Here is a 27,067-nt window from a genome sequence, read left to right on the forward strand (position 1 = left end):
TATAAAACCTGAGGGCTTTTTTGTAAAATACGAGGGGACGGCATGATTTGAGCCGTCCACGCGGCCGATCCGACGGTCGAATATGGTTGGCGACGTGGCGCTCCGAATTGCCCCAGAATCGTAAGTAAAAAGATTTCTCTCCGATTCGACAAGCAAATCGATCAAAAACCTCATTCGAATTCGAAAAGGCAAACAAATATCACTCGAAATATCATTGCGAGGACCAAAACCCAAGTTATAAAAAGAAAAAAACGGCCAAACCCCTCTGCTCAGGCCTCACGCTCACGGCCCGGCTCAGCGCGACTCGGGTTCGCCTCCACTTTTCTCTTGGGGCCCTTCTTCTTGCGAGAGAAGAATGCCAAGCACCGCGGCCGCCGACGAGGGTAGGTCGCCGGCGAGAAATTTGCAAAAATGGGACTGTAAATATTGGTCTCTGTAGTTTTGTCATTGGCCCCACATTTCATAGGTATAGATGATCTCACTGTGTCATTCACTGGGAGTGGCAAATTCACGAGTGGTCAGTGTTTCCATATTGCAATTTTTTCGTCGCCGGAGGGGGTGGGACGAGGATGGCCGAGGGTGGGGAGGACGTGCGCCGCCGCGCCGCAGTCGCCGAGTACCGCAAGAAGCTCCTCAGCTGCCGGGAGCTCGAGGCGCGGGCCAAAACAGGTAACGCGCCGCCGCCGCCTCCCAACCCCCCCGCGTCTACCCGTGCGTGTATGTCCAGGCCGGTATGTAGGGATGGATTTCGCTGCTCGCGAGTGGTGATCGCGATCTTTTTTTTTTTGTGGTGATAGAGCGGCGGTGTAGGGTTTTGGCCGGCTCAATTTGGGTTCGGGTGAGGTCCGGCGGTAGCCTGATTGGGCTTTGCTTTGGGTTTTTTGGAGGTGCCAAATTGCTTGCCAAGGATGCGATGTTCGGGGGGTAGAGTGAGGTTTGGGTGAAGTTTGGTTGTTAAACAACTACAAGTTGGGGGAATTTAGATGCAAGTGGTTGGTGATTGCTTGGTAGGTTTGCTCTTTTCAGTTAGCAGGTGAATGTTACTGCCAAAAACAAAATTGGCTGGGTTTACATTTTGTGTTGGCTGCTATTCCCTGTTCTGTTGAAGATATGTCTGTAGTCTATTGGAGGTTAAGTTGGAGTGAAATGCTTCCGTAAGTGAGTTTGCATTCAGAAAGCAAGAGTTTCTAGTTCCAGTGATTGAGATTCTAGGTAGTCACTCTCCCTTTCATGCAGGAGTCCTAGGTTTGTGTTGTTTTGTGCCAGCCAGCTCAGATTGGTTATTTGGTTCTATCGTGCTTTATCATTTAGTATTCTGAGAGCAGTTGCATTGCACAATTTGGCTACTAAATTAGTTTTGGATGATGTTTATGACTTGTGGGCCCATGAAGTGTGTATCAAAATACTACTATGTTTTATCGAATGTAGAGGTTGATGCCAGCCTTCTTCTAGTTTGTTCTTTTTAGGCAAAATAGACGTTATGGCCCCTCAACTTCACTCCGAGGGTCAAATTTGTCCCTTAACTTTTAAAAAGATTAATTCAGTCCCTCAACTTTTATTTTTAAGTCAAATTCATCCTTATACCAATGTGATGCTCCATAATACCATGAGACTAATGTGAAAAGTCCTCCTTACCCTTGATTATTTCCTTTCCTTGACTCCTTCACAATTTGCATGTTGAGCAGTGCTACAGAAAGTTGATCAAACATATGCATGTTATTCTTATATGATCTAGATTAAACTAAATACGAAAGGGCACTTCAATGAAAATGAGAGAAAGTAAGCTAGGAGAAAGAATAATGGATCTGTTCTGTCCTATCATTGACTAATTACAATGATACAACAATAGAAATTGAGTATAAGAAGGAGCTAAGGGTAAAAATAACTTTTCGCATTAGTCTTATGGTATTATGGAGTATCACATTGGTATAAGGATGAATTTGACCTAAAAAAACGTTGAGGGACTAAATTGGCATTTTTGAGAGTTGGAGGATGAACTTGACCTTCAGAGTGAAGACCAATACGCCTTTTTTTCCTTCTTTTTAACTTGAAAGTGTGGTGATGTTGAGTTGGTTGACTTGTGTTTTTTTTAATCTTTTCTTGATCATGTTCCATGAGTGGATGTTTTTTCTTGTCACTATACTCTTTACACCTTTATATCTTCTATATTTGGTGTGATAGTTCAAAGTGACATGCTTTTGTTTTGCTTATAATTGAAAGATGTGATAGGATACATTTTCTTACAGATAGCATAGACTTCTACTATAGTTATCTTGACTTTTTTTTTGATAAAATTGTGTATTTGGATGCAGGGAGGGAGAACCAAAAAAATGCAAAGAAAAACTTGGGAAAAACTGAAGAGGATCTCAAAGCATTGCAAAGTGTGGGCCAAATTATTGGTGAGGTGCTTAGACCTTTGGACAAGGAACGGTGTAAGTGAAAAAATGTTTTTAATGTTTGAGCAGAATATTTTTTTTGTAGGAATAATGAAAGAATCTGGGTTATATACCTGACCTTCAGCTATATTTCCTTACACATGAACTTTTTCCAATCATGCTAAAGATTTTTTCTTGCTTCTCAACTGATAAATAATGCATCGAGTTTTATCAAAGCAACTGAAACATGTCTTTCTTGAAGTTATCGTGAAGGCCAGCAGTGGACCACGCTATGTTGTTGCTTGCCGAAGTAAAGTTGACAAAGAAAAGTTGATTGCTGGTACAAGAGTTGTTCTTGACATGACAACGCTTACTATCATGCGCACTTTGCCACGTGAGGTATATGTTTAGGTTCTTTGCTTATGTTTTTGTTTGATTACTTAAGGATGGAGGAGGTCACTTGTGATAAGATCTACGAATCTGCCAATGTTGAGGACTATGGGCCACCAATGGCACACAGGACCTCGCAGCGAGGGGCGCAGTAGCAGCAAAAAAAAAAAGCGGCGCCCAACGAAAATGGACAGTGGAGCGAATAGGTGTCCATGGGCAATTAATTTTGCTAACGCCTGCTAAAGTTTGTTGGCTGGCAGTGATGGATTTGTGGAGGGTGGCAGTGTGGCACTGGGTTGACTGGGTGCAGAGAGAAAGTGAGGAGGAATTTTGGAAAGTTACACTGTGGCTGTGTGTGTTGTGAGACCAGAGCAAGCGTTAGGCTGGATGGGCTATCATCATAGCAGCCCAAACACGACCCTGTCGACCTGTATTTCTGGTGGTTACGATTTGGACATTATTAATCCTTGACGCAATATCGTTCTTACTCCTCAGGTTGACCCTGTGGTTTACAACATGCTACATGAAGATCCTGGCAATATTAGTTACTCAGCTGTAGGTGGCTTGTCAGATCAAATAAGGGAACTCAGAGAATCCACTGAGTTACCGCTTATGAATCCGGAACTGTTTCTCCATGTAGGGATTAAGCCGCCAAAGGTAAATTCAAGAAATAAATATGCTTTGAAGTGCAATACCATGCAGTTAGCTCAAATTGATGACAGTGCATTTTCATAATCCTGGGCTGTTCTAAATTTTACTTTCCTCATTCAAGGGTGTGCTACTCTATGGTCCACCTGGAACTGGGAAGACGCTCCTAGCTAGAGCCATTGCTAGCAACATCGATGCTAACTTTTTGAAGGTCTGGAACTCTATTTTTGCTAGTAAAATATCACATATATAAAGCATATCGTTTTTCACTAATGTGCACCTTTTAAACAGATAGTTTCAAGTGCTATCATTGACAAGTATATTGGTGAAAGTGCACGCTTGATTCGTGAAATGTTTAACTATGCACGTGAGCATCAGGTAAGCTTTGTTTCATTCTGTTTATCTGTATCCTGATTCTTTCATTTATTTTGGGAAAGATGTCAATAGCATAGCTTTCTTTCCTTTAACTCCATGAGTATGATTTAACTGTGAACTAAATAGCCTGTTCATTCAAAGGTGGACAATGAAGAAAAACGAATGTATTGCTCTAGATGTACATTAGCCAAGAATAAACTGAGAAACAGCCTTTTGCGTTTTAGTTACTATATGCAAACCTATTTGCTTGGAAAAAAGAAATATGCGCACCTGTGGATGCATTTGTCTTTTTTTAAAAAAAAAATCAAGTACATAATTAGTCTAGATACAATTGCCTCTAAAATGTTTTCTTTGGTTCAATCTTGTACCTAGCCATGCATCATTTTCATGGATGAAATCGATGCCATTGGTGGCCGAAGATTTAGTGAGGGCACAAGTGCTGATCGTGAGATTCAAAGGACATTGATGGAGCTTTTAAATCAGCTAGATGGATTCGATGAGCTTGGGAAGGTATTCTTTCCATAAGAAATGATTTTTTTTAATGTCGATCGTCTGCTTATTTTTCACGTGGAAGTGCTGAAGTGTATTCAGCTCTTAGAACCAGTCCTATAGTGACATGAAGTATTTTTTTAGATTCATTTATTTGAGTGCTGAATTTTAGTTGTTAGTCCTGTTCTATGTATATAGGGGTCCATACTTCACTTGCATTGTTGCAAAAGTAATTCACATTTTGTGATGTTTTGCAATGAACATAGCTGTGCAGAAATCTTGGAATTTTGTTTGTTTGTTGCCTAGATGGTGAGCATATTGGGGAGTTGATATCATATTAAATTCAGTTGCGAAGTTATAATTTGGTGCAAGACAGCAAGAGACTTTATCACAAATATGATGATGCACCCCTTGGTGAATTTGAGATTATATCGATTGTCCCTGACTGTTAGTGTTATGCTGTCTGTGTGCAGTGACTTCTTGAACTGTATGACAAGAATGCTCTTGCTGAATATAGGTGAAAATGATCATGGCAACAAACAGACCTGACGTTTTGGATCCTGCGCTCCTTCGGCCTGGGCGATTGGACAGGAAGATCGAGATCCCGCTCCCGAATGAGCAGGGGAGGATGGAGGTCCTCAAGATTCACGCAGCTGGCATCGCCAAGCATGGCGAAATCGACTACGAAGCTGTTGTGAAACTGGCTGAGGTGAACCAATCTTACCTAAGCCTATCATTCCTAACACCCTAACATGCTTGGCATCATCTCCTGGATCCTAACTCCTGTGGTTCCGTTCCAGGGTTTCAACGGCGCTGATCTGCGCAACGTCTGCACGGAAGCTGGCATGGCTGCCATTCGAGCAGAGCGCGACTATGTTATTCAGGAGGACTTCATGAAGGTGCGCTTCCACCACTTCTCTCTCTTTCTCTCACTCTACCTCTACCTCACCATAATCGAGCTTGCTTGGTGCTCACCGTGCCTCCCTTTCCGATGTAATAATAATTTCAGGCGGTGCGCAAGCTGAACGAGGCCAAGAAGCTCGAGTCCAGAGCGCACTACAGCGCTGACTTCGGCAAGGAGTGAAGGGGGACGAACTGATCCAGAGACCTTCGGATTGTAGTGGAAACCCTGTTAGTCCATCTCGGGCGGTAGAGCTCTCATCCTGACGCTATTGGAGGCGAGCAAACAAGTTACTCTTCGTTTATTTATTAGTTCCATCAGATAGATTCCAGGATTGATGTAGGCCATGTAGCTGCAAGCAGGTCGGTGTAGTGTAAACTTCGAATTCACTCTGAAACTGATCACGTTGAGGATGAACCCCGACTATGCAGCTCCAGCTGAAGTACCATATGACGAATGTACCGTTGAAAACAAACACCTGCAATGTGCAGGTTTTGTTGGGGATTGCATGGTTAAAGAGCACCAAGCAACAAAAGGTCACGAAGGACATCATTTCTAATTCCTCGGGAACTCTTTGCTGAAGTGGAGAAGGAGCTTACATCAAGAAATGGTAGCCTTCTTAATGCAACAACTGGTCCCAGTATTGCTTAAATGTTGTTAATAATATCATATGAAAAGTATTAAAAAATTCACATCATAGCAATTCTAGGGAGTGTCATAAAACTTAATTATCATGCAGGTAAAAATTGATGTATGGCGCAAAGGTAATCATACAATTGCAATGCCTTGCAGTTAACTAGTAGTAACGACGACTTTCCCTATACAAATTAAATGAAAACAAATCTGATTTGAATGCTCCACGATGTAGAGAGTGAACCCAATTTCATTGATCTCTGAAACCATTACTCTTGTGCATGAATGATATTGATTCTGTTCAAATGAATGATATAGATTTTTTTTCTTCGGACAACAACTTTCAGGTGGAAGGTGTTAAGCTAACACCTGTACACGCCAAAAGTAGATTGAACATTCCATCAACCAAATTTTTTATGATGTACCTAGTAGAGTTCAGGGGTCGTCGTGATCTCTTCATGTTCACGTGTCACCTGCTTCGTCGTGATCTCTTCCTGTTCACGTGTCACCTGCTTCAACGCTCTTGCATTGCCAGTAGATTCTTACATAGATGGGTGCTAAAAGTGCTTCGATGTAAATAGATTGTTTCAGGAACGCTTCATAGGAAGTGGTGCAGAGTTGTACGCATGGTATAGTTAAAGAAGCTAATTTCATTCCTGGATGTATCATTTAAAACAGGAAAATCAAGAAATATTTATGATCACATTTCGAGTACAATTTGCCCTTTCTTTCTATGCATTTTCCTTGATTCCTTGCATATGTGCCACTTAGTAGGAAATGTGGGTTTTTGGAGAAAAAAATGCATGAGTTTTGAAGGAATATATTGTCATGGAGTTCAACAGGAATTTTACACATGACATTTCAGCTCATGTGCGTTTGAAGGGCTGCCGTAGTTTCTTAGATAAAGAGTTCAGCTAAGAATGTACCAAAACCAATCCACTTTTTTGTGACTCATAAGCCATGGCCAATTTGGTTCTTGCTTTTGCGTCCGGTAATTAATCGACAAAGCTTCTGCCATACTACTTTTCAAAAAAGAAGCTAGTATTTAAGTCAAAGAAATAAAAAGGGATCATTTCATGGATTTTGAAAATATTTTTCAATCCAAAAGAAATCACTGGAAGTTCTCCAACCATACAAATCTATCATAAAAACACATTGTTCCAAGGAATTCTTCGAAATAGGAAGTGCCTACTTTTCTTGAAACTGCTTCATGGATACGGAAAAGGATATTTATGTTTAAATTGGATTTTTTCATTATTTGTACATTGATAATATAGTTGGTTTGATCTTTATGTGGTTCTTGCGAGTTCTCAATACTTGGCAGTTTTGTAGGATGTGCTCCTTTTTGAGAACGACTTGTGGGTTATGTCATTTACTGAGGACATTATAGTATCTAAAAGTGTAACATACTGCAGTGTAGTAACAGGCATGTGAATTGCTAACTTTAGCACATAATTTTGCATTGCCATTTACTCCATGTTTAAAACAATTGCGGAGTCTTCATATTACTGGATTCATCATGTCATTGTAGTTGTCCGTGAAGATGTAAAAAATGTACTCCCTCTATCCCAAAATATAGCTACATTTAGGTCTTTCGCAAATCAAACCTTTTAAGCTTTAACTATGAATAACAAAAAAATCATAAATATTGACAAGATAAAAATGATATTAGTTGATCATGATGAAACCAACTACCATAACAATTAACATGTAACCTTTCTTATTTTCAATTAATTATTTTTTTTCATATTTTTGGTCAAATATGAAAATATTTTACTTTGAGAAATTCTAGATATAGTTATATTTTGGGATGGAGGGAGTAGCTTTTGTAGCTTTTCGCCTTTTCCTGTTAGGATACATCAACATGTGTACTATATGCTAGCTGCTAGAGCGGTGAAAGTAAAGTAGAACTTTATGTGCAGCTTAGGAAAATCCTAACCAAGAATTCATACCTTTTTTATTTTTACTATGGTACAACCAAACAACCTTGAAGGCTTATCATTTGTTCCTAATTAATTTCTTTCCATGACCAGTTTTGTTCTCATTCGTGTGATTCTCTCCAAATAGGGCACAGAAGGTTGTGAACTTCAAAAATGGCTTTGCGACACCGCACCCTTTGCCTTCTCAGCCAAATTATGAATTTGGCAACTCGAAAATAAATCCAAGTCACACATTTTCCACAACACACTAAATTTTCGGCCAAAAGCATGTTGGCTTTGCGGAGCCCAAATATAAACTGACCCCAAAATAGTGGCTCCAGTTCATCTTCAGCAGCTGGCCTGGTCATCCATGATCCACAAGAATTATGCACGATAAAAATAGTCTTTTTGACCTTTATATAGGCTTATTCATCCGTATATCACTCTCTTTAATCCCCCTCCATCTCCATTTTGTTACTACTACAACCTCCTATATCCCATAGAGATAATTTAGTAGACCTAGTATAGGCTAACTCCATACATTGCCCTTGATTGATTTCATATATACAGGTAAATCTTATGTGATGTGCCTCTTCTTGCTTGATTGCTTTATGTAGAATGTTGGCTGCATTTTAATTTGGACCGGTTCTTGGCTTGCTCGGATTTTTTTTTCCCCAAAAGGAATCGGTTGATCAAGATCGTCAGCGCTCGGACATGGGGGATCATCTGCAGGCGCACAGGCCGGCGTCGATCGAGAAGATCGCGTTGCCGGATAAGAAGGCCCTGTTCCACGCCGGCGCGCCGTCGCCGGGGCACCACCACCACTACCACGGCGGCGCCTCCTCCTCCTCGCACGAGGCGCCTGCCGCGAGCATCACCACGCCGCGGACGGCCGCCGCGAAGCAGCTCCACCTGCCGGGGAGCCCCCGCGCGTGCCTCTGCTCGCCGACCGTGCACGCGGGCTCGTTCCGGTGCCGGCTCCACCGCGGCATCGGCTCCGGCCTCCACGAGATGAGCAAGAAGCCCGGCGGCGTATGACGACGATGCGGCGCGGGCGACGTCGACGACGGCGGGGTCGTGCCCGCGAACGCAAACACGGCACGAGGCGTGCATGGGCCAGCTATTTTAGCTTGCCTTTTTGTCCACATTTCTTTTTCCTGTTGTGTACAGGGGAAATGGCGAGAGATTTTTTTCGCTTCTGCGCCTCTTCCCTTGTAACGACTTTGCAAACATACACACGCGTGTTAATATTGTCAGCCTATAATATATGTGTATATGCTATTAAAAATTTTGAGGTACATGTTCTTGGGGATTTTATTTCAGAAGTAACGAAGAAAACTAGCTAATCGAAACAGCACAGGATGGCAGTATGAAAAAAAAGCAGCATTTTGAACTTGGCAAACTTACCGATAGGAAGGGGGTCTCTCTGCGTGGGTCTGCACAGTGGACAAAATAGGCCTGAATTAACCCCAGTTGAAAAAGGGAGGGGGGAAAAATCAAACTGTTGAGAGTGGGATTTGAACCCACGCCCTTTCGGACCAGAACCTTAATCTGGCGCCTTAGACCAACTCGGCCATCTCAACTGTTGAGTACAGATATTGGAGTCATTCTATTAATTCATTCATTCAAAAAAGGCAATACAATTACTTGTGCGTTTTTCAACTGGCTGACTAGTAATTTGCATTTCGGTTAACCAACGCAAATGACACCATGTTTATAACAGAAGTACATGGACTATCAACTCCTTAGTGCTGCTTCAATACAATGGCAGTTACAAGATTTGCGGTAACCAAACCACTTGGTTTCCACTTGCAGCAACAAACCCACTCGACGTTCTGATATATAGATCCGAACATTTACCAACAGCTGCACACCTACTTACAGAAAACTGATAATGCCTACTGCCTACACATCTGGATGATGTCTACTTTCCTACATGCTGTACTCCGGTGCTCACTTAGACTGCCAACGAATTAATCAGCCGAGATACCATCCGGCACAACCGTAGTATCACTGTGCAACCAGGTTGCAGGTTCCTTATAGAAGCCATGGTCTCATCTATGCTTGGCTGTGCTAGTGTTGTCTGAGTTTCGCAAACCTTGATCGGCAGTTCAGATGGGTCGGAAGGATAGACCGAGCTGTTCCAAATCAAACAAGGTTTAGCACTAAGTATACATTACAGCATTTTAGAAAGAAGGTTTAGTCATACTAGACGAACCGGTTCAAGTCTGTCATGTTGATGATGAAAGCAAACTTCTTGCTGCTCTTGAAGCTCATGAAGCAAAAGCAGAGGCCAAGTTCACCTAACACACAAAACAGCGCAAACACTAGTAGCTACTTAGTTCCTGGTTAGGAGAGATAGTGTACTGCAGCTAGTTAGAACTTGATCTGCAATTTGTGCCATTTATGCTTCTTAGAAGCTCCCTTCGTTCCAAATTGGTGGTCATTTTGGCATGTATCTAGGTGCACAGAAAGAGCTTTGTCTTTAGAAAAAAATAAAACGACCTACAATTTGGAATGGAGGGAGTATTACATTAGAGAATTTAATATAAAGTCAGCTTAAAACATGCTACATAGATAACCTGAAACCATTGTTTCAATCAAATGCTGTTTTTCTCTGTTTCTTTCAGATGCACTTTCGTCTATAAAAATATGGAGAAATCTCCGTTTCTGCATTGAGACAACAGTTTTACTTGACAGCTATTGCACATCACCCACCTCCTCTCAATCAATGTAAGAAAAAGCTGCTTATGCATTTCAACCCATTGTCGCACATATGGATGTGAACCTAACGTTCTATGAGTGATATTCAAAAAACATTTCAATATCACTGCTTCATGACAAAATCACACCAGTACTTGATAGAAGGTAGACAAGATAGAGAGCACACCTGTCTGGGACTCCAAGACAAAAGCAGCAGAACTAAGATTTAGTAACTCTATTTTGGCTAACTTGATTTCTTCTAAAACATCAACAAGATTACCCAGAAGCAAACTTGTTTCCTGCAAAAAATAAATGATGCATGTTAGTAAACAGGACTCTTCTATATGTCTTTGAACACATGACAGCCATTTCAAAAAATTTGGTATAACTATGCTCAAACAGATACAATTGGTCCACAGATGTTCAGTTCATACAAGGAAGGCATAGCTAATGGAATTTTTTATGAGAATAAGCATCCCTTAAAGTGAACAGCTAGAATTGCGGCACAATGAAAATACCAAATTCAAAGTTAAGCTTACCATCGTGGTCTTCTGCAAGGATTGCAAATCACAAACTCTTTGGTTCTCCTCAGCTTTGAAAACAAAATTGAATGCCACAGATGCATCCAAATTTGGGAATGTCTGACCAAGAGTCAAGTGTCATGAAATTGATTGCATACAGAAGAATGAAAATAGTTTGATCATCTCACCTGTCCTATTTTGGTTCCATTCAGTGAATTATTCACAAATATGCTAGACTTATCACTGATGTTTATGATGATCCTGTCGAAGGAATGGTAAGAAACAAAATAAGTCACTTCAAATGACAAAGCAAAGTGTATTTATTTATTGCCTTGCTAGAAGGATTTACAGAAGCTAAGACAATTGCAGCATGCTTTATCAGCCAGGAACCTACCATAGTCTGACTCAGAACAGGGACTTATTTGGCTTGTAGAAAGTCTTTGTTCATAATAATTTTTGTTTGCATTACTATTGCATAGAATATATTATTTCAAAAACAGTGAACATAAATGGTTGCAACTTGTCAAGTCCAAGCAAGTTCACCAAAATCAAAGGAAATCTAGGTGATTTCTGTTGGAAAAGGTCATCCATTTTACTACCAGAAAAATCCACTTTGCCCGCTTAACCTGCTAAACACAATTTCAGCACAATCTGCCCCAAACTATTTCAATTACAATCTACCCATAATATTGCCCTTTTTCTTTTCTCCATGTATAAGTCGAATTTTAAGTTCAATTTATGTGGGACGATAGAGGACATGATATTTTGTTAGAAAAATATTTCAAGAATTTTTCAGGCAATTTTGTATCTCCAGGGCAATTTAGTACAAAATGCTCCAAACCTATGAATGTAACCATGAAGGTATGATGTCCCCTATCATTCCACAAAATTTGAACCTAAAACACATCAACAAACACAAAGGACAAATCTATTTAGGGGTAGATTGGGCCAAGTGAAACATTTTCCTGGAGTAAATTGAGCCGACATTTGGTTCATGGTGTCAGGCAGACCAAATAGATTCTTTGGGATAGTAAATGGACCTCCTTTTCTATTAGAAACTTGCACCTGAGTCGGAGACAGATAAAACCAGCAATTTGTTTAAACCAAGAACCAATGATGTAGCAATTTCAATTCCAAAGTTTGCAGAATGATTACCTTTGGAACAGCAAATTGTGATAGTTGAGGATGAGCTCACGCTTGTTGTCCCTTTTAACGAAGTCAGTTACCTCTGGGAGCTGAATAAACAAAAATAAAATTGTGAGGGGGGGGGGGGGTGGCTGCAGATAGAATGTACACACAGTAGTTTTAACACTAAGTCATAAACCAGTACCCCTGCTTGCCGGTGGATGAAGTGACACTGATTTCTCATCTTCAACTGCTCCTCAGCATGCCGCATAACACTATCATAATTAATGTCACCTTCAATATTGCGAAAACAATCAAGGGAACTCCTTAAGTGCTCCACCTTCTGTTGAATATTGTTGAGTTCAAGCTGCTTTTCGGTCAGAATAGCAAGCTCTACCTGGGTAAGAAGAAGTATAAATGAACAAATAGAACTCTACTTTAGTTTACCAAATGCAAGTTTAGTTGACAGTAGAAGCAACAGGGTATTGCCCAAGTTGAAGGATAAAAGAACAACGAGAGCAATGGAAAAGGATGATTGTAACAACATAAGTAATAGAAGCTATGGAAGTAATAAACACAACAAGCATGACTACTCCAAGTCCAGAATTAATAGATCAACACCATGGCACCGAAGAGGCATTTAGATGATTGGGGTGCAGATCAATCGCTTAGTTGTCTGCTCTCTTATAGATGGATATAGATACAGGTTTGCAAGCTGAAACTAACTAGGCAATTTGCATTGTGTTATGCATTCCTGTAAAAAAAAAGGCAGAATGCCTTGCATCAAATCATTACCTGTCTATCACTGGCATTGATTGAAGTTGCTGCAGGAAGACAAGCATCCTTCATTTGTTCAGCACCCAAAATCTTAGATTTCAGAAAGCGGCACTCTTGAATTCCATCTTGATATAGCTGAGCCTCATTCTGTACCATAATGGAAATAAAGGACTAAGATAGCATCTGACTGCAACTTACAGGCCATAAAAGTTTTTAAACAAGATAAAGAAATTCCTACTTGGAGTTTAGCTAGCTTCATTTTATTTATTTGAAGCTTTGCCTTCTCATAAAAAAGCTTCTCATGGAGAGATCTTGCCTCCTCTATTCTGAGGACACAGGTAGAGTTATAAATTAGGTTTCATCTCAAAGCAGCCAGCAATGTTGAAATATATATGCCAATCGATAAGTACCTCTTTTGCTTATCACCACAAAAATCTTTGATCCTCTGGATGCAAAGAACAAACATGTTACCTAGATAAGTGGAACTGTTGCCAAAATTAAAAGATAAAAGATGAGAGCATACCACAGCAGTAGCAAGCCTTTTATATTTTCTAGCCACATGAATCTCATCCAGCCTACCGCTTAGCATATCAAGCTTCATTCAAAAGAAAAACAGAAAACAACATTAAGTATGACATTTGAATGTCATAAACATTTTAACAGAACACCTGGAGTACTAATTAGCTTGTCCTAAATGTCCTATGGTTAGTGTTAGAGTATATTAGGGATATCTCTATATTAGGTAGATTAGGATTGTATCCGTATCCTACCATATACTCTCTCCGTCCTGAAATGTAGGGCATTCTAGAGTTTTTAGGACAGATTATGGTTGTGTAGAAAAGACTCTCCTACCCCTAATCATTTTACATTGGAACTCTATTTGGGTCATTAAATATGTGCTAATTAAGGTAGCATGCCATTTTCCCATGCACCTTCCCCACATGCACCTTCCATACATGGTTGCATGCACGTCTTTCTATTGAGAAAGACCCAAAAACAATGCACAATTAAAATGGTTGGATCCACTTTCAACCTAGAATGCCTTATATTTGAGGACAAATTTTGAGTCCTAGAATTCCCTACATTTCAGGACGGAGGGAGTATGTAGGAGAGGCTCCTTGCCCTCTAAATCATGTACCCCTATATATTCAGCCCCAAGGCTCAGGCTAATAAAATCCATCCATTATATGCATCTCTATTCCTCCTACATGGTATCACGAGTTTGGGTTCTAACCCTAGGCCTCAAACCCTAGTTTTCCGCTACTCGCGACGCCGGCACCCCTCCTCTCACGCCGCGGCTGCCCTGTTCCCACGGCGCCCCTCGAGCGCGCCACCCTCACGAAGCCCTAGCGCGCCCCCGGGGAGGTTGGCCATGACGACATGATCCTGCAGCTAGTACCTTCCCAAGGTGAGGAGGAACTGCTCCCGCCATCTGGAGTAGTTGCTGGAGGTAGTGTCGAGGACGACGGGACAAGACTCCGAATGCTCTGCACAGCCACCGCCTGGGAGTGCAGGTTGAGGACGGCGGCAGCCTCGTGGAGGAGGGCGTCGTGCAAGTCGCCATCACCGTCGGGCGCAGAGATATCGGTCACCTAGTCAGCCTGGCGAGCGCGGGTGAGGGCGACGTCACGCCTTGCCTGGCGAGCAGCGCGCGCGTCGGCCTTGGCCTTGGCCTTGGCGGCCGCCTCAGCGTCGGCGTCCGCCTTGGCCTTGGTGGCGTCGGCGTCAGGAGGGCCAGGCATCGGGCAGCAACGATCCGAGATGGGCGCCGCCGCAAGGAGTGCGGCGGACTAGCAGCGAAGGGGGTGTGCGCTAGGGTGCGGAAGCGGGATCGTGGGGATCCCGAACTCATGATACCATGAAAGCAATGAGGATTGCGTGGAATGATTGCTTGATTAGGGTTAAGCAAATGTGTTAAATATATAGGCAAGCCCTAGAGAGGTTTATAGAATACACCAATCAGGGATCAGTGCCTATCCTAATCAGTTGGGCTTGACATAACAGCCGGCCTTAGCCCAGGCGCAATATGCACCTAGGGCCCTCACGCACACACACATACACGTCTAACATTTACAAGCGTTTTACGTCCTCAAGAGACAAGAAAAAAAAAATGAAAATAGACAAGGAAACATTGGTGACATTGACATCATGAATCCTAAGACACTAAAAAACGGAACATAGAAATTATTCTTATGTAGCTACACTTATGTAGTCTAAATAATCAGAAACTATGTTTCTTGGAGAACATTTCTCAAGCAACATAACCATCATGTTATGTTTATTGCAAAACCACACTTTTAAACTAACCGTGTTTACACAGAAATTGACATCTTGCTCCTAGACACATAGTGCGGTTAGTTGGAGCTAAACATGTCTTACATCTGGGCCCAGGATGCCAGTTGACGTCCAAACTCTGAAGTAATGCTGTTAGTTACAGAGCACAAGTCATAGTAATATGGACGCACTTGTGTGGTTTTGGATATGACTTAAGCACAAAACTGTTTTTATGACAACTAGGGGCACAGTTATAGTTCACTGAAATTTAATTTTTATTAGGTTTATCTACCAAATAAAACAAGTATGCAATTCAGTCGACACTATAGGATACTAGCTAGAGGCAATACTGTGTATTGCAAAACCTGCAATAGTGAAATTGGTCCACTCCATGTAAAAGATTTTTTTCCTAACAAAAAATCATACTCCCTCCAGGCCGTTTTCTAAGGCGCAAGTAGGATTACACATACCAAGAAACCATCAAGTAACTGTGCCGCATGCATACGAGCATTTAGTCTAGCACCAATCGCTGTGCTCAGCAGGCTGTTAGGCGTCCATTCAGTTGCTAATTTTGCATGCATGCTCGCCTCGCCCGCCCAATCGCAAAAATTGAATTACTGCCAAAATTAATGGATGCATCGTTATCCTACATGCACATGCATATTGCGCTTTGCATTCACTTCAGTTAATGGATGCATTGGTATCCTACAGGCGCCTTATATATCGGCCGTTTCCAAAAGCGCTATACGCCTTATAAAAGGGTCTGGAGGGAGTATTGCTTTACCACAGTAGCAGGGGAATAAGTATACCTGTTGTAAATTAAGCTTAATTATTGATGCTGACAAAACTTGCTCCGTTGCATTAGAGATGGTACATAGTGCCTGTACAAAAGAGAAAAATCCTGATTTTTTAAAGAAGCTAACCACTTCAACAATCAAAAACTTTGTCCAGTACTTAAAGTTTGGATATATAAACTTGCAGTTTTACCTTGTCCCAATCAACATTCACTAACTGCCCATTACCAAGAGCACCATTCTGTTTTTCTTCAATCATAAGAGAAGATTGAGATACACAAGAAAGCACTTTTCTTGATTTTTTGGGGCTTCTTGCTGCCTTAGCTATTTCCTCAGGGCACTCTTGCTGAGCATGACCATTTTCTGTAGCAGCTCTTTTTCTTCCAACATCTAAATCCAGGAGGGGATTGCATTCATGACTAGGTTGGCTATCCAAAGTAAGGACATGACGTGAAGTATCCTGAACCCTAGTGGCTTCATTTAGCCCTTCTTTTGGAGTGCCTAGGATAAAAGACTCATCAGTTTTCTTCAGTTGATGTCGTGGAACAGAATTAGAAGAAACAGATAAGGTGGAATCATGATCTTCAGTATTTCTGACCATGTCATTTGCTTGATGACCAAGTTCATTCTTTTCAACCAATGGTAACCTGCAAGCTGCAGGCGATTCTTGAAGCCTGGTCTTCAGCACATTCTTCAGAGCAGATATTCTCTTGCCATGTTCAACAAACTCGCTACCCAAAGAACAAGCCTCCTCACTTGCCACTTTACTGTTGGATAGAGGAGTACCAGTGAAGATTTTCTGCCTTTTCGAGCGTAGGGAGGATATAGAGCCTTGTAGAACTTGCAACTGCTGACCTACATTTCTTGGAGTATCTAGAATGGTTTCTGTATCCATCACTTTATTTTGCTGGTGCAGCTGCTCAGCATCCATCAGCAAAATGGCAGGAGCAGCATTTGACAGTTGGGAAGCATCTGTAGTGTTATTTGTTCCAGGTGATTGATCTTTCAACAAAGATTGATGTAAGAGATGGGATTGTAAGTCACCATTGTTCACAGAGGATTTATGTACTGATGAAAGCTTTGCCGGAGCTTCTACAGTATTATTGACACCAGGGTCAACAACCATGCGGTCATAGTTGCAATTCTGCAAAATAGTTGAATTACAATACACAGATAAGCACCAAAGTGATGGATGCCCAATAAATAAAATAACCAAATAATAGTAACATGAGAAACAAGAATAGGGAAAACCCAGTCAGAGACATAAACTGGCAAATGCAACTTAGTGAGACAACTCAGCTTGACTACAACTATGAAGGATGTTAGTCCCTCCTGTGCCAAATACATGTTTCCCTAGCATCTATCCAACATGCCAGTCAAAATTTTTCTGGAACATCAATATATCAGAAAGTGTTAAGGTGCTCCAGTTACTTACAAGTTATAATGTATAGCTAAAAAGCATGAAGCAAGTTCAATATACCAAATCAAAGGGTCAAGTACTAACCTGGGAATTCTCATGATCATCACTCATGGATATGTGCTCCGCGATAGTATTATCAGAGCTCAGCTCACCAGAAGATGTACCATTGCCAATGCACAAGTTTCCTTCCCTATTTTCTTCCTCAGATGAAGGCAAGGTTAAAACACAATCAGGAGTTACATCAGCTATTCCAGCTTTCGGAAACTCTGTTTGCTGCCCCCCATTTACCTTCTGCATCATACTGTTCAATGTGGGTGGTAGCTTACCGTAATCATAACTCCTGGGGTTACCAGTCAACAAACTCATGTCAGTCCGATCACTACTCAATGTTCTTCCAGGATCAGATACAGTAAGTTCTTTCAAGGGTCCCTTAGATTCCACATTAGGTGTCATTAGACTGGCAGCTGAGTTGGCTGTACAGTCATCTGGTGGATCAATGTTGCGAAAATGCATCGAGAACATCGTGGAATCCATAGTTATATCATGGTTGTCATCCTCTGATATTCCAGAATCCGATGGTCTTCCTGTTTGAATAAAGCTTGTCGATACAGGTCCAAAGAAGTTATCATCTGTCATAGGAATGGGCATAGTGAGAAGAGAAGAACCTTTTCCACAAAAAATATGACATTATTGTTAGCATATAACTAAAAGAATGGTAGGTTCACACACTCACACTAGATTCGTGGACACATAAGAGCAAGACACCCCATGCCATATAGTTTTGTTTAAGTTGTAAAACTTGTAAAACCAAAAAAAAAATAGAGATAGTGGCATCTCCAAATCTATTAACAAAGCTTGGTTTTAGTGATCTTACTGAGAAAGCACTACAAGAATGTCTGCTGACTTAAACACGCTCATTTTTATCCCTACTCGCATCTACACTGGCAATTTAGCACTCTGCGCAGCAAATTTGCCAAATATACCAAACAAATAACAGGGCATGCCACGTCTGTCATCGAACGTTTGGATCCAAAACTGAAAGAGTAAGGGGCCCCAAGCAGCGAGGATTAAATAATTGAATTGCGAATGCAACAATCTGCGCATCAGAAGTTTGAACACAAAGGAACTAATTCCCGATCAAATATGGAAATATGGAAGTGTCGAACGTGGTCATAACAAAATCAAACGTGCCGGTTAACACAGCTTCTCATTACGAACGAAGGCGGGGGAGGGGGGGGGGGTCACCATCAGCTGAGGCGATGGATCCGGCGGTGCTGCCGGGGGACGATGACTCGATGTCTGGCAGGAAGATGACCGGGGGCCGGTGGAACTCCTCGGTGTCGTCCACATCCTCCCGCTCCGCCGAGGACCTTGCGGGGGACGGGGACGCCGAGCCGGGCTCGCGCTCCTCGGGGGGCGTCTCGAAGTCCTCGTCGCGGTCGAACACATGCACCGCGGTGGTGTCCGCGAAGCTCACGCGGCGGGAGCGCCTCCGCGTGAGCTTCTCGTCCTCCGTCCCCGGCGATGCGATGATGCCGCCGCGGTCACCGCTGCCGCCGAAGTCCATGGAGACGGGACTTGGGATGGAGAACGAGGGCTAGGGTTTGGCGTTCGAAATTTTGGGGCAGATGGCGAGCGAGAGCGACGAGGGACGCGGGTTTTTGGAGGGAAATTTTTTCGGTGTTTTATCGCCTCTCTCTCTCTCTCTCTCTGATGACTCAGATCTCCAGGGACAGGATTATTACAGGAAGAGTGGCCGTTGGATGACACAGTGGGCCAGTTGAACTAAAGTGGGCTGGAGAAGTGGAGGCCCGTTCACTAATTTGGATGGGCCGATATTAGAGGATAGTATTTTTTTCTTTACCTTTTGGAGTTTGAAGCTCCGAGCTCATATCATCGATTCATACCATCGAGTCGATGATAATTGACACCTTGCAAACTGCAATGACTACTACATACGTACCTGAGACGAAATATCTTTTCGTAAGGATACATACATGACAGGAAAACAGAGACAATATAAAATAGTTCCTTCTACTTTTTCAAAACCACACATTTGTATTTTTGTAACGAGTTTAAGAAACGGAGCAGGAACAAGCAAAAAGAAAAGGGATCAAGCCAGTCAAAATCTCACTTATGCTCTGCATGTCTACATCCCCGAAGATGTCATCGCCACTCAGAGTTAACACATTAAACAAAAAATCTCTTAACCCTCAATGGGTCGCGCTAGTTCGTTAGATGATGTAGATGCTACAGAAATCGTACATACACGATTGGTCATGGTACCCGATCCTACAATGGTCGCTCCCCACATGATATCAAACAAAAATCCAGGCGCAACAGCCGCTGGCAAATGACAGCACATGGAGGTGCGATTGGAACTTCCGAAGAGAGGAGCGATTCTAGCTTTCCATCTGCAATAAAAATGCCGATGACTCATTTGCATCTTCTCAAGTGTGACCATCTTGGATCCAGCTTGGTCAACCAAGCACATCTAATCTCGCTTTCGAACTACATTTGAATATGGAGATCAGCAGCCTGTTGAGCCAGCTCGTGCATCATGGCCTCGTCGAAGAATTTGCTGATGCTCACATCCTCACTCATGCCCTGAAAATATGATTGATAGTGCACACAGTTAAGGCCATGACTAGTAATACTATGAGGATCTCACTGATGATAAAACCTGAGGAATGAGTTGTAAATTTGCTTAATATCAAGGCAGCTACATCTCTTACCTTCCTTCGCCTGGTCTTTACCATGAACTCTCGGGCAAGGTGCTGTATTGGTGCTGGTTCCAGAGGGCGAAGGACAATACTCTTGTCTAAAGGATCACCAGGAACAATAGCCCAGTGATCGAATACTGACACACAAAATGCTTGCCCCTGTGTATGGTATCTGAGATCTGTCTCAAATCCAAAAGACTCTATAACAGGTAAAAATGCCTGTAAAACAAAACAAAGAAACAATATCATCAATAAGAGTCTCACAGGTTTTCCAGAAGGTAAATGAAGATTGAATAGAGACCATTGTGTCCCTTACCTTGACTATGTATATAGGAGTGCCTGGCTTGGGTACATCAGCTGTTACATGACCACGTCGCCGGGATAGCACCGTATAAATAGCAGAGACACAGTCAATTGGTGTTTGGATCTACCAAAGTGCACACATAAGATCATCAGACATGGCAGCAAACTAAAATATGTTTCAAGCAGCAAAAGAGAAACTAAGTAGGGTCAAAATTTGTGGATGAGTACGCATGCACGTATTTACAGATAATCAATGTTACTGACCTCAACATAATACACAGGTTCCATAAGGCGAGGATTAGCCATAAGGAATGCAGAATAGACAACACGACGTGCTGTGGGGATTATCTGACCACCACCACGGTGCAATGGTTCTGGAGCTATGTTTGCATGTAAGATCTTGAATTTCACATTTCTTATTGGCTCATCACACAAAGGACCTTCTCTAGCACCCCACTGAAACCTATGTATAGGTTGATAAATAAACTGGTTAAAAAAGATAGTGGAATAGGATTCAAATTGGACTTCGAGTTAACAGAAAAGTGCAGAGCCCTACCCCTGAACAATTGAATCTTTGATTGAATTGAGAAAGTTCTTGTCCACTTCAACTGAAAGTGTGTCATCCAGAAGAATGTTAGGACCCTGCATGTCAAGTAAGATGCATTATGTACAAGGAAATGAGCTACTACAAATATAGTGGTAATCAAACGAAAAGGCTGATGATTTGGTGGGTGCTTCATGGTATGGGAACAAATCAATGTCAATTGCAAAAGTGAGCACTAAGATTGCTTTTGGATCAGCAGTTCAACAGGGTGATGGGGTCATGAAACTCCATAAACAGGTGGAAAACAATTGAGAAACCAAGGTTCCAAGATAATACCAGATCAATCACGATTTATGGCAACTTACCTGCTTGTCAGGTCCAAAAGCCCATATTGACCTTGCTGCAAGTACATCCCACTGGTAGCGCTGGCGAAAGAAGTCAGTGATTTCTTTCTGTCTGGAATCAAGGTTAACAAGGCCATTCTCAATATCTTCTGCCAAGCCCTTCTCTAGTGGTTCAGCAACCTGCATTTCATGGCACAAAGATAAAAGGTTTAATAACATCCCTTGTCCTTACATTGACAAACAAGGATCCACACAGGAATGTTAAAAGCAAATACAAAGAATGCATTGAGGAAAAGCTTACCATAGTAATTTTGTTCCTCTTGTTCGGTGTTTCAGCAAAACATTTCATCGAAGAAGTATCAACAACTGTTTCACAAAATGTAACAACAGGATCTGCTACCTGCATGTCAACAAGTCAACAAATCAAATCAATTTGTTCCACCCAAAATAAATAATTTGGTTCACACAAAAAAAAAGAGGAAAAGTGTAGTAAAGTGCATCGTACATACCTTCACCTCGACCTCTGAATAAAGCTCTCTGAGGTCCTTCATTATAGAATCCAGATATAGCTCACCAGTCCCCAGTATAGTATGCTCTCCAGACTCTTCTACCTTAGTAATAGCAAGAGGATAGCTCTTGCTGATTTTACGAAGACCTTCCACCATCTTAGGAAGCTCACTCGGGTTAAGAGGCTCAGCTGCTATTTTTACAACAGGCAAGGTGTTGAACCGCAGAGGTCTAAATATGTACACATCTTCATCAATGTTCATTGGACATATTGTGGCAGTTTTCATGATTGATGCATCTACACCTTCAATAAGAACCCAAGAACCAGCAGGTGCTTTACTAATTGCAACACGATACCGTGCCTGATAAACCCACAATTTGGTCACCTCTTTAACAGTCATATCCTCTTCATCATCTGGAGAATAGCCTTCTCCAAGGACCCTCACAGTCTGTCCTGTCTGTATCGTACCACTATAAACTCGTCCAAAGGCATCAAAGACACTGCAGTCAGACTTAGGATATAATTTTGTTACATTAACCATAAGGGGTCCATTGGGATCACATTTTTTCATAGCATCCACAATAGAGGAATCTTGTGGGCCAGTGTATATGTGGTCTATCTTCCTTGCGGCAGCATCCTTCACAGAGGGTATATGCTTCACTAACATATCCGTAAAACCAGTAGCAGAGCCAAAAATTGAGCGACAAGCTAACCTCAGCAAAGGCCTAACATTCAGCTTATAAGCTGCATTGCTCAGGGTGACGCCCAATTCAGCAAGCTTTGACTCAACATTCCCCTTCTGCTCACCGACAACCAGACTATATATTTTGTACAGAGGCTCAAGGATAAACTCAACAAATGATCTATTAGCTCCTTCCTTTGGCGGCTTCTTTTTGAAGGTTCTCGAATCAGGGTGAAAATACAAGTCTCCCCATAGGCGCGATGAAAATTTCTCATGATCAAATTGAATCCCATGAATCTTTAAATAAAGATGAGCAAAAGATTGTAAGGTAAAAGACCAGCCAGCAGCACCACTTGCAAAACATACATTTCCAGCAACAGGATCCACCAGCTGAGTGCCACCTACTGTAGTAGAACATGATGAGATAAGATCATTAATTGCCTCCAGAGTATGCCGCAACTTGAAATATGCATCATTTGGAGGCAGCTTTAGTTCTGTTATCAATCGGTCAACCTGTAATAGCACACAGTAAGCAACAACAACAACAACAACAACATAGCTTTTTTTCCCAAGCAAGTTGGGGTAGGCTAGAGATGAAACCCGAAAGAAATAAGTTCAAGGTTCAAGCACATTGATAGCTAGTCTCCAAGCACTCCTATCCAAAGCTATCTCTTTAGAGATATTCCAATCCTTAAGGTCTCTCTTAACCGACTCATCCCACGTCAGTTTAGGTCTACCTCTACCCCTCTTTACATTATCGACCCGCTCAAGAACCCCATTACGCACACAGTAAGCATAAACTTTAATTTCAACTTGCTACTGGCACATAGTAGAAAAACGAGCAACAAAAATGTACCTTGTTAATCACAACAACAATGGGAAGCCTTTCTTGGATTGCATGACGAATCGCCCTCTCGGTATTAACCTAATCACCAATGAAGGTAAATAAATAACATGATACTTTATATCTCCATATAAGAAAGAAAGAAAATACTCTAGCATGTGTAGAAAATGACAGTACACAAAAATTTATTTTCAATGTTCTTACATCTTTTAATTATCTTTTAATTTCTAAAACAACCCCTTCCAATCACAGCTCATGTTCCCAGCATAAACATAAGCAGCACAAGCTACTTTACCAAAGTTACATAACTGCATTTTGCTGTACAACAAAATCATTGATTTGTGTTATCTGGGTACTTCAGATTGAGGGAACATTGATTCAAATTTAGCTACTCTACTTTGTCGGTAATGAATGAAAACCTTTAAAGGGTCAATTGCAACAGGTTAACACAATGCTCCATAAACATTGTTCTTACATCTTTTAATTTCTAAAACAACCCCTTCCAATCACAGCTCATGTTCCCAGCATAAACATAAGCAGCACAAGCTACTTTACCAAAGTCACATAACTGCGTTTTGCTGTACAACAAAATCATTGATTTGTGTTATCTGGGCACTTCAGATTGAGGGAACATTGATTCAAATTTAGCTACTCTACTTTGTCGGTAATGAATGAAAACCTTTAAAGTGTCAATTGCAACAGGTTAACACAATGCTCCATAAGTTGATCATTACAAATAAAAACATGACCTTTAATATAATCCAAAAGATTGACCATGTGATATTCATACATGCTCAGTGCATCAGAATCCTCAGATACACTGACATCGTACACCCAAACTAAAGCCAACTTATCATACAAATGCATATTTCACCTCTCCCTGAATTGAGTCCATGTCCATATCAGAATGTGTGTATACCCCTCAGGTGAAGCTGTCTGTGAGCCTCAGGACTACACTGTTCCCAAGCACACAATACGGTGTACTTGACAAATCTGGCAAGCAAGGTATTAATGTTACCGATCTGACTCAAATCCTACAGATACTAAATTAGTCTACATGCCAGCAGCAAAGTCACCTATTTTATTACATTCAGCAGTGTCGCATGTTGTTCATTTAGAATGCATGGGTGACACATCTGGAGCAGTTTCTGTAACACTGCACGATACAATTTACTCCCTTCCAATGGAAATGGAGGGTGGAGCACTCTAATTTGGATGGAAAAACAGTTGGATGGTGAATGTATTCTTAGTGAATTTTTCTTGAAGTGAATTAGGTTGACGGTTGACTAAACTGTATTCCATACAAGATTAAATGCATCTCCTCATGATCCTAACATTTTCTCTAAAATGTGTGATGACTGATGATAATAGCAATTTCAGCATCATATATTGCGATAGCAAAAGCACTGCTGTGAAGCAAACAATGTGTACATTACCATTACTCCCTCAGCAGCATCAACAACAAGCACAGCCCCATCCGCAAGCCGCAGTGCCGCAGTCATCTCATCGGAGAAGTTGACATGCCCTGGCGTGTCCATGATATTGCACAGGTATGACTTGCCATTTCCCCCCTCGAGCACGAGCGACATTGGCACGGCCTTGATGGAGACCTGCCGCTCCTGCTCGTCCACCCTAGTGTCTGTGAACCTCACGTGGCGCTCCCCCTCGGAGTCGAACGTGTCCACCTCGTGTGTCTGCTCCACGAGCATGTCCACGAACACCGTCTTCCCGTGCTGGAGGTGACCGACGAGGGCGACGTTGCGCACCAGCGCGGGGTTCCCCGCGAGCCCCAGGAGGAAGTCGGTGGACGCGTAGGTGGACGTGGCCGCGGCGCGGGTCCCGACCTCGAACTTCACGACGCGGGGCGGCGCGACGATGGGCTGCTCCAGCGGCTGCTCGTCCTCGTCCATAACGAGCGCCTCCACGCCCGGCCCGTACACCTCCTCGGCGGTGGGGTAGTACTTCTTGTCCTCGGCGAGCACCACGGCCTGCTGTGACGGGTCCCCGTCCTCCTCCTCGTCGACGTCCATGAGCGCGGCCGGGCGGGAGGGGGATCCCGACGGGGAGCGCGCGGCGGGGGACGGCGAACGCGATGCGGAGGGGGACGGGGAGGCGCCGCCGGCGTCCGAGTCATCGTCGGCGTCGGAGTCAGCGAGCTCCGGGCCGATGTAGTTGCCGAACTCGTCGTAGAGGCTGTCGTCCATCTCGGCGGAGGCGAGGAGCGGCTAGGGTTTTGCTCGGCGGCGGAGCGGGCTCGAGAGGTTTGGGATTTGGGAGGAGGGAAGAGGCGAAGAGCAGAGAGGCGCGGAACGGAGAGTGGAGAACGGGCTGTGCAAAAGTGAAATCGCGAGTTATCGCGATATTCCGTGGCACTGTGAGTTTCGATTCGTATTTTTTTTAAAACCGGTAGTGAGCCCAGCCCATCCTTTGGATCTTCTCATCCTCCTGCCTTCTCTCCTATGGGCTTCGATGCCTAAGGCCCATCTCTGACGCGAAGTACAGAACCTTTTTGAAGGACGGAAAGAAAACAGGCGATCAACCGACCCATCTTCCTAGCCATGGAAACAGTCGATCGGTGAAAGATTCCATCATTTTCATTTTCAAATTTTTTCATCGAAAATAAAAATGATATCCCAAAAAACAAGTCACCCTATTATTCAAATTTATCCCAAAAAACAAATCATCTTATCTATTTAGAAAGTGCATGTGCATGCAAGAATCAATTAGTACCAAATATGGGTAGTAAATAGGGGCAAACATGATCATTTTACTTTCTTGTTAATTTGTCATAGAATTTCTAGGATGACTTTTTTTTGGGACGGAGGGAGGAAGACCAGCACTGGCCAAATTCATGGACGTCTACCTACTCCTCTAGATGCCTGGCAACACAGGGGTTCTCTCCTTACGCAGGAATCTGCTTAAGTCCTTCAAATGCAACAAGAAATCAATCATCCACACCTCAAGCATTCGTGTGCCAAGCTCCGTAGCCGCCAAGAAGTTATCCCTCAACAAGGACTCCATGCCCTCCAAAAGGCCAAGACAGTCCTCGGTCAAACCAGCCAGTGACGTAGGCACGAAGACCATACAGCTGCAAGAAGGAGATGAGTCCAAGACTGCTATCATCGGTGCAGGGCTGAGCGACAAATAGGAACTCGAGCCCATCAACTTCCTTAGGGCTAACCGAGACGTGTTTGCATGGAAACCAATAAATATGCCAGGGGTGCCCAAGGAGTTGATCGAGCATGCATCAAAAGTTGACCCTAAGGCCACATCAAAGAAGCAGCGACTACAACGGTTCTCCGTGAACAAGCGAGAAGCCATCAATAAAGAGATGGCAAAACTACTCACAATAGGGTTCATCAAGGAGGTTTACCATCTAGAGTGGCTGGCCAATCCTGTACTTGTCCAGAAGAAAAACAACAATGAGTGGAGGATGTGTGTCAACTACACGGATCTGAACAAGCACTGCCCAAAGGACCCTTTCGGGTTACAGTGCATTGATCAAGTAATCGACTCCACAGCAGGATGTGTTCTACTATCCTTCTTCGACTGCTACTTTGGTTACCACCAGATCGCCCTCAAAGAAGAAGACCAAATCAAAACGGCATTCATCATCTCTTACGGGACATACACCTACAAGGCCGTGTCTTTTGGGTTGCAGAACGCAGGAGCCACCTACCAGCGGGCGATACAGCTGTGTTTTGATGACCAACTACATCGCAATGTTGAAGCTTATGTTGACGATGTCGTCATCAAAACCAAGACCCAGGATCAG

General features: G+C 42.6%; 4 protein-coding genes and 1 non-coding gene across 10 annotated transcripts; 2 read left to right on the forward strand and 3 right to left on the reverse strand.

Moving 5' to 3' along the window:
• The first annotated feature begins 273 nt into the window (after positions 1-273).
• LOC120669699 (26S proteasome regulatory subunit 10B homolog A-like) lies at positions 274-5,737 on the forward strand. 2 transcript variants are annotated; one of them, XM_039949519.1, is made up of 10 exons: positions 274-669; positions 2,313-2,432; positions 2,638-2,774; positions 3,261-3,422; positions 3,538-3,624; positions 3,705-3,791; positions 4,161-4,298; positions 4,795-4,986; positions 5,078-5,176; positions 5,287-5,737. In XM_039949519.1, the coding sequence occupies exons 1-10, from the start codon at positions 570-572 to the stop codon at positions 5,359-5,361; spliced, it is 1,197 nt and encodes a 398-aa protein (XP_039805453.1). In that variant the 5' UTR covers positions 274-569; the 3' UTR covers positions 5,362-5,737. The 2 variants fall into 2 exon arrangements, with proteins under 2 accessions (XP_039805453.1, XP_039805454.1); XM_039949520.1 differs by having other exon boundaries at positions 276-383.
• A 2,685-nt stretch (positions 5,738-8,422) lies between these two features.
• LOC120669700 lies at positions 8,423-8,906 on the forward strand. The gene has a single exon (XM_039949521.1). It carries the CDS (start codon positions 8,445-8,447, stop codon positions 8,766-8,768), a length of 324 nt encoding a protein of 107 aa, XP_039805455.1. The 5' UTR covers positions 8,423-8,444; the 3' UTR covers positions 8,769-8,906.
• Positions 8,907-9,232: 326 nt separating this feature from the next.
• Positions 9,233-9,313, reverse strand: TRNAL-AAG. Its single transcript has one exon. It is a non-coding gene; the product is annotated as a tRNA-Leu (tRNA).
• Positions 9,314-9,377: 64 nt separating this feature from the next.
• Positions 9,378-19,012, reverse strand: LOC120669701. 5 transcript variants are annotated; one of them, XM_039949524.1, is made up of 16 exons: positions 18,590-19,012; positions 17,429-17,973; positions 16,969-17,068; positions 16,118-16,896; positions 15,940-16,011; positions 13,380-13,451; positions 13,267-13,301; positions 13,095-13,182; positions 12,875-13,003; positions 12,285-12,476; positions 12,110-12,189; positions 11,143-11,215; positions 10,973-11,074; positions 10,621-10,732; positions 9,949-10,057; positions 9,378-9,868 (listed from the first exon to the last, which is right to left on the reverse strand). In XM_039949524.1, the coding sequence occupies exons 1-16, from the start codon at positions 18,909-18,911 to the stop codon at positions 9,688-9,690; spliced, it is 2,991 nt and encodes a 996-aa protein (XP_039805458.1). In that variant the 5' UTR covers positions 18,912-19,012; the 3' UTR covers positions 9,378-9,687. The 5 variants fall into 5 exon arrangements, with proteins under 5 accessions (XP_039805458.1, XP_039805457.1, XP_039805456.1 ...); XM_039949523.1 differs by having other exon boundaries at positions 9,949-10,033; positions 16,118-17,068; positions 18,590-19,011; XM_039949522.1 differs by having other exon boundaries at positions 16,118-17,068; positions 18,590-19,011.
• Positions 19,013-19,445: 433 nt separating this feature from the next.
• On the reverse strand, positions 19,446-25,615 carry LOC120669703 (110 kDa U5 small nuclear ribonucleoprotein component CLO-like). The gene is made up of 10 exons (XM_039949527.1): positions 24,729-25,615; positions 23,305-23,373; positions 21,768-22,961; positions 21,560-21,658; positions 21,280-21,438; positions 20,927-21,012; positions 20,635-20,833; positions 20,384-20,494; positions 20,080-20,286; positions 19,446-19,951 (listed from the first exon to the last, which is right to left on the reverse strand). The coding sequence occupies exons 1-10, from the start codon at positions 25,494-25,496 to the stop codon at positions 19,856-19,858; spliced, it is 2,988 nt and encodes a 995-aa protein (XP_039805461.1). The 5' UTR covers positions 25,497-25,615; the 3' UTR covers positions 19,446-19,855.
• Between the last annotated feature and the right edge of the window lie 1,452 nt (positions 25,616-27,067).

The sequence above is a fragment of the Panicum virgatum genome, chromosome 4N, assembly GCF_016808335.1.
Source record: "Panicum virgatum strain AP13 chromosome 4N, P.virgatum_v5, whole genome shotgun sequence".
NCBI classification, from domain to species: domain Eukaryota; kingdom Viridiplantae; phylum Streptophyta; class Magnoliopsida; order Poales; family Poaceae; genus Panicum; species Panicum virgatum.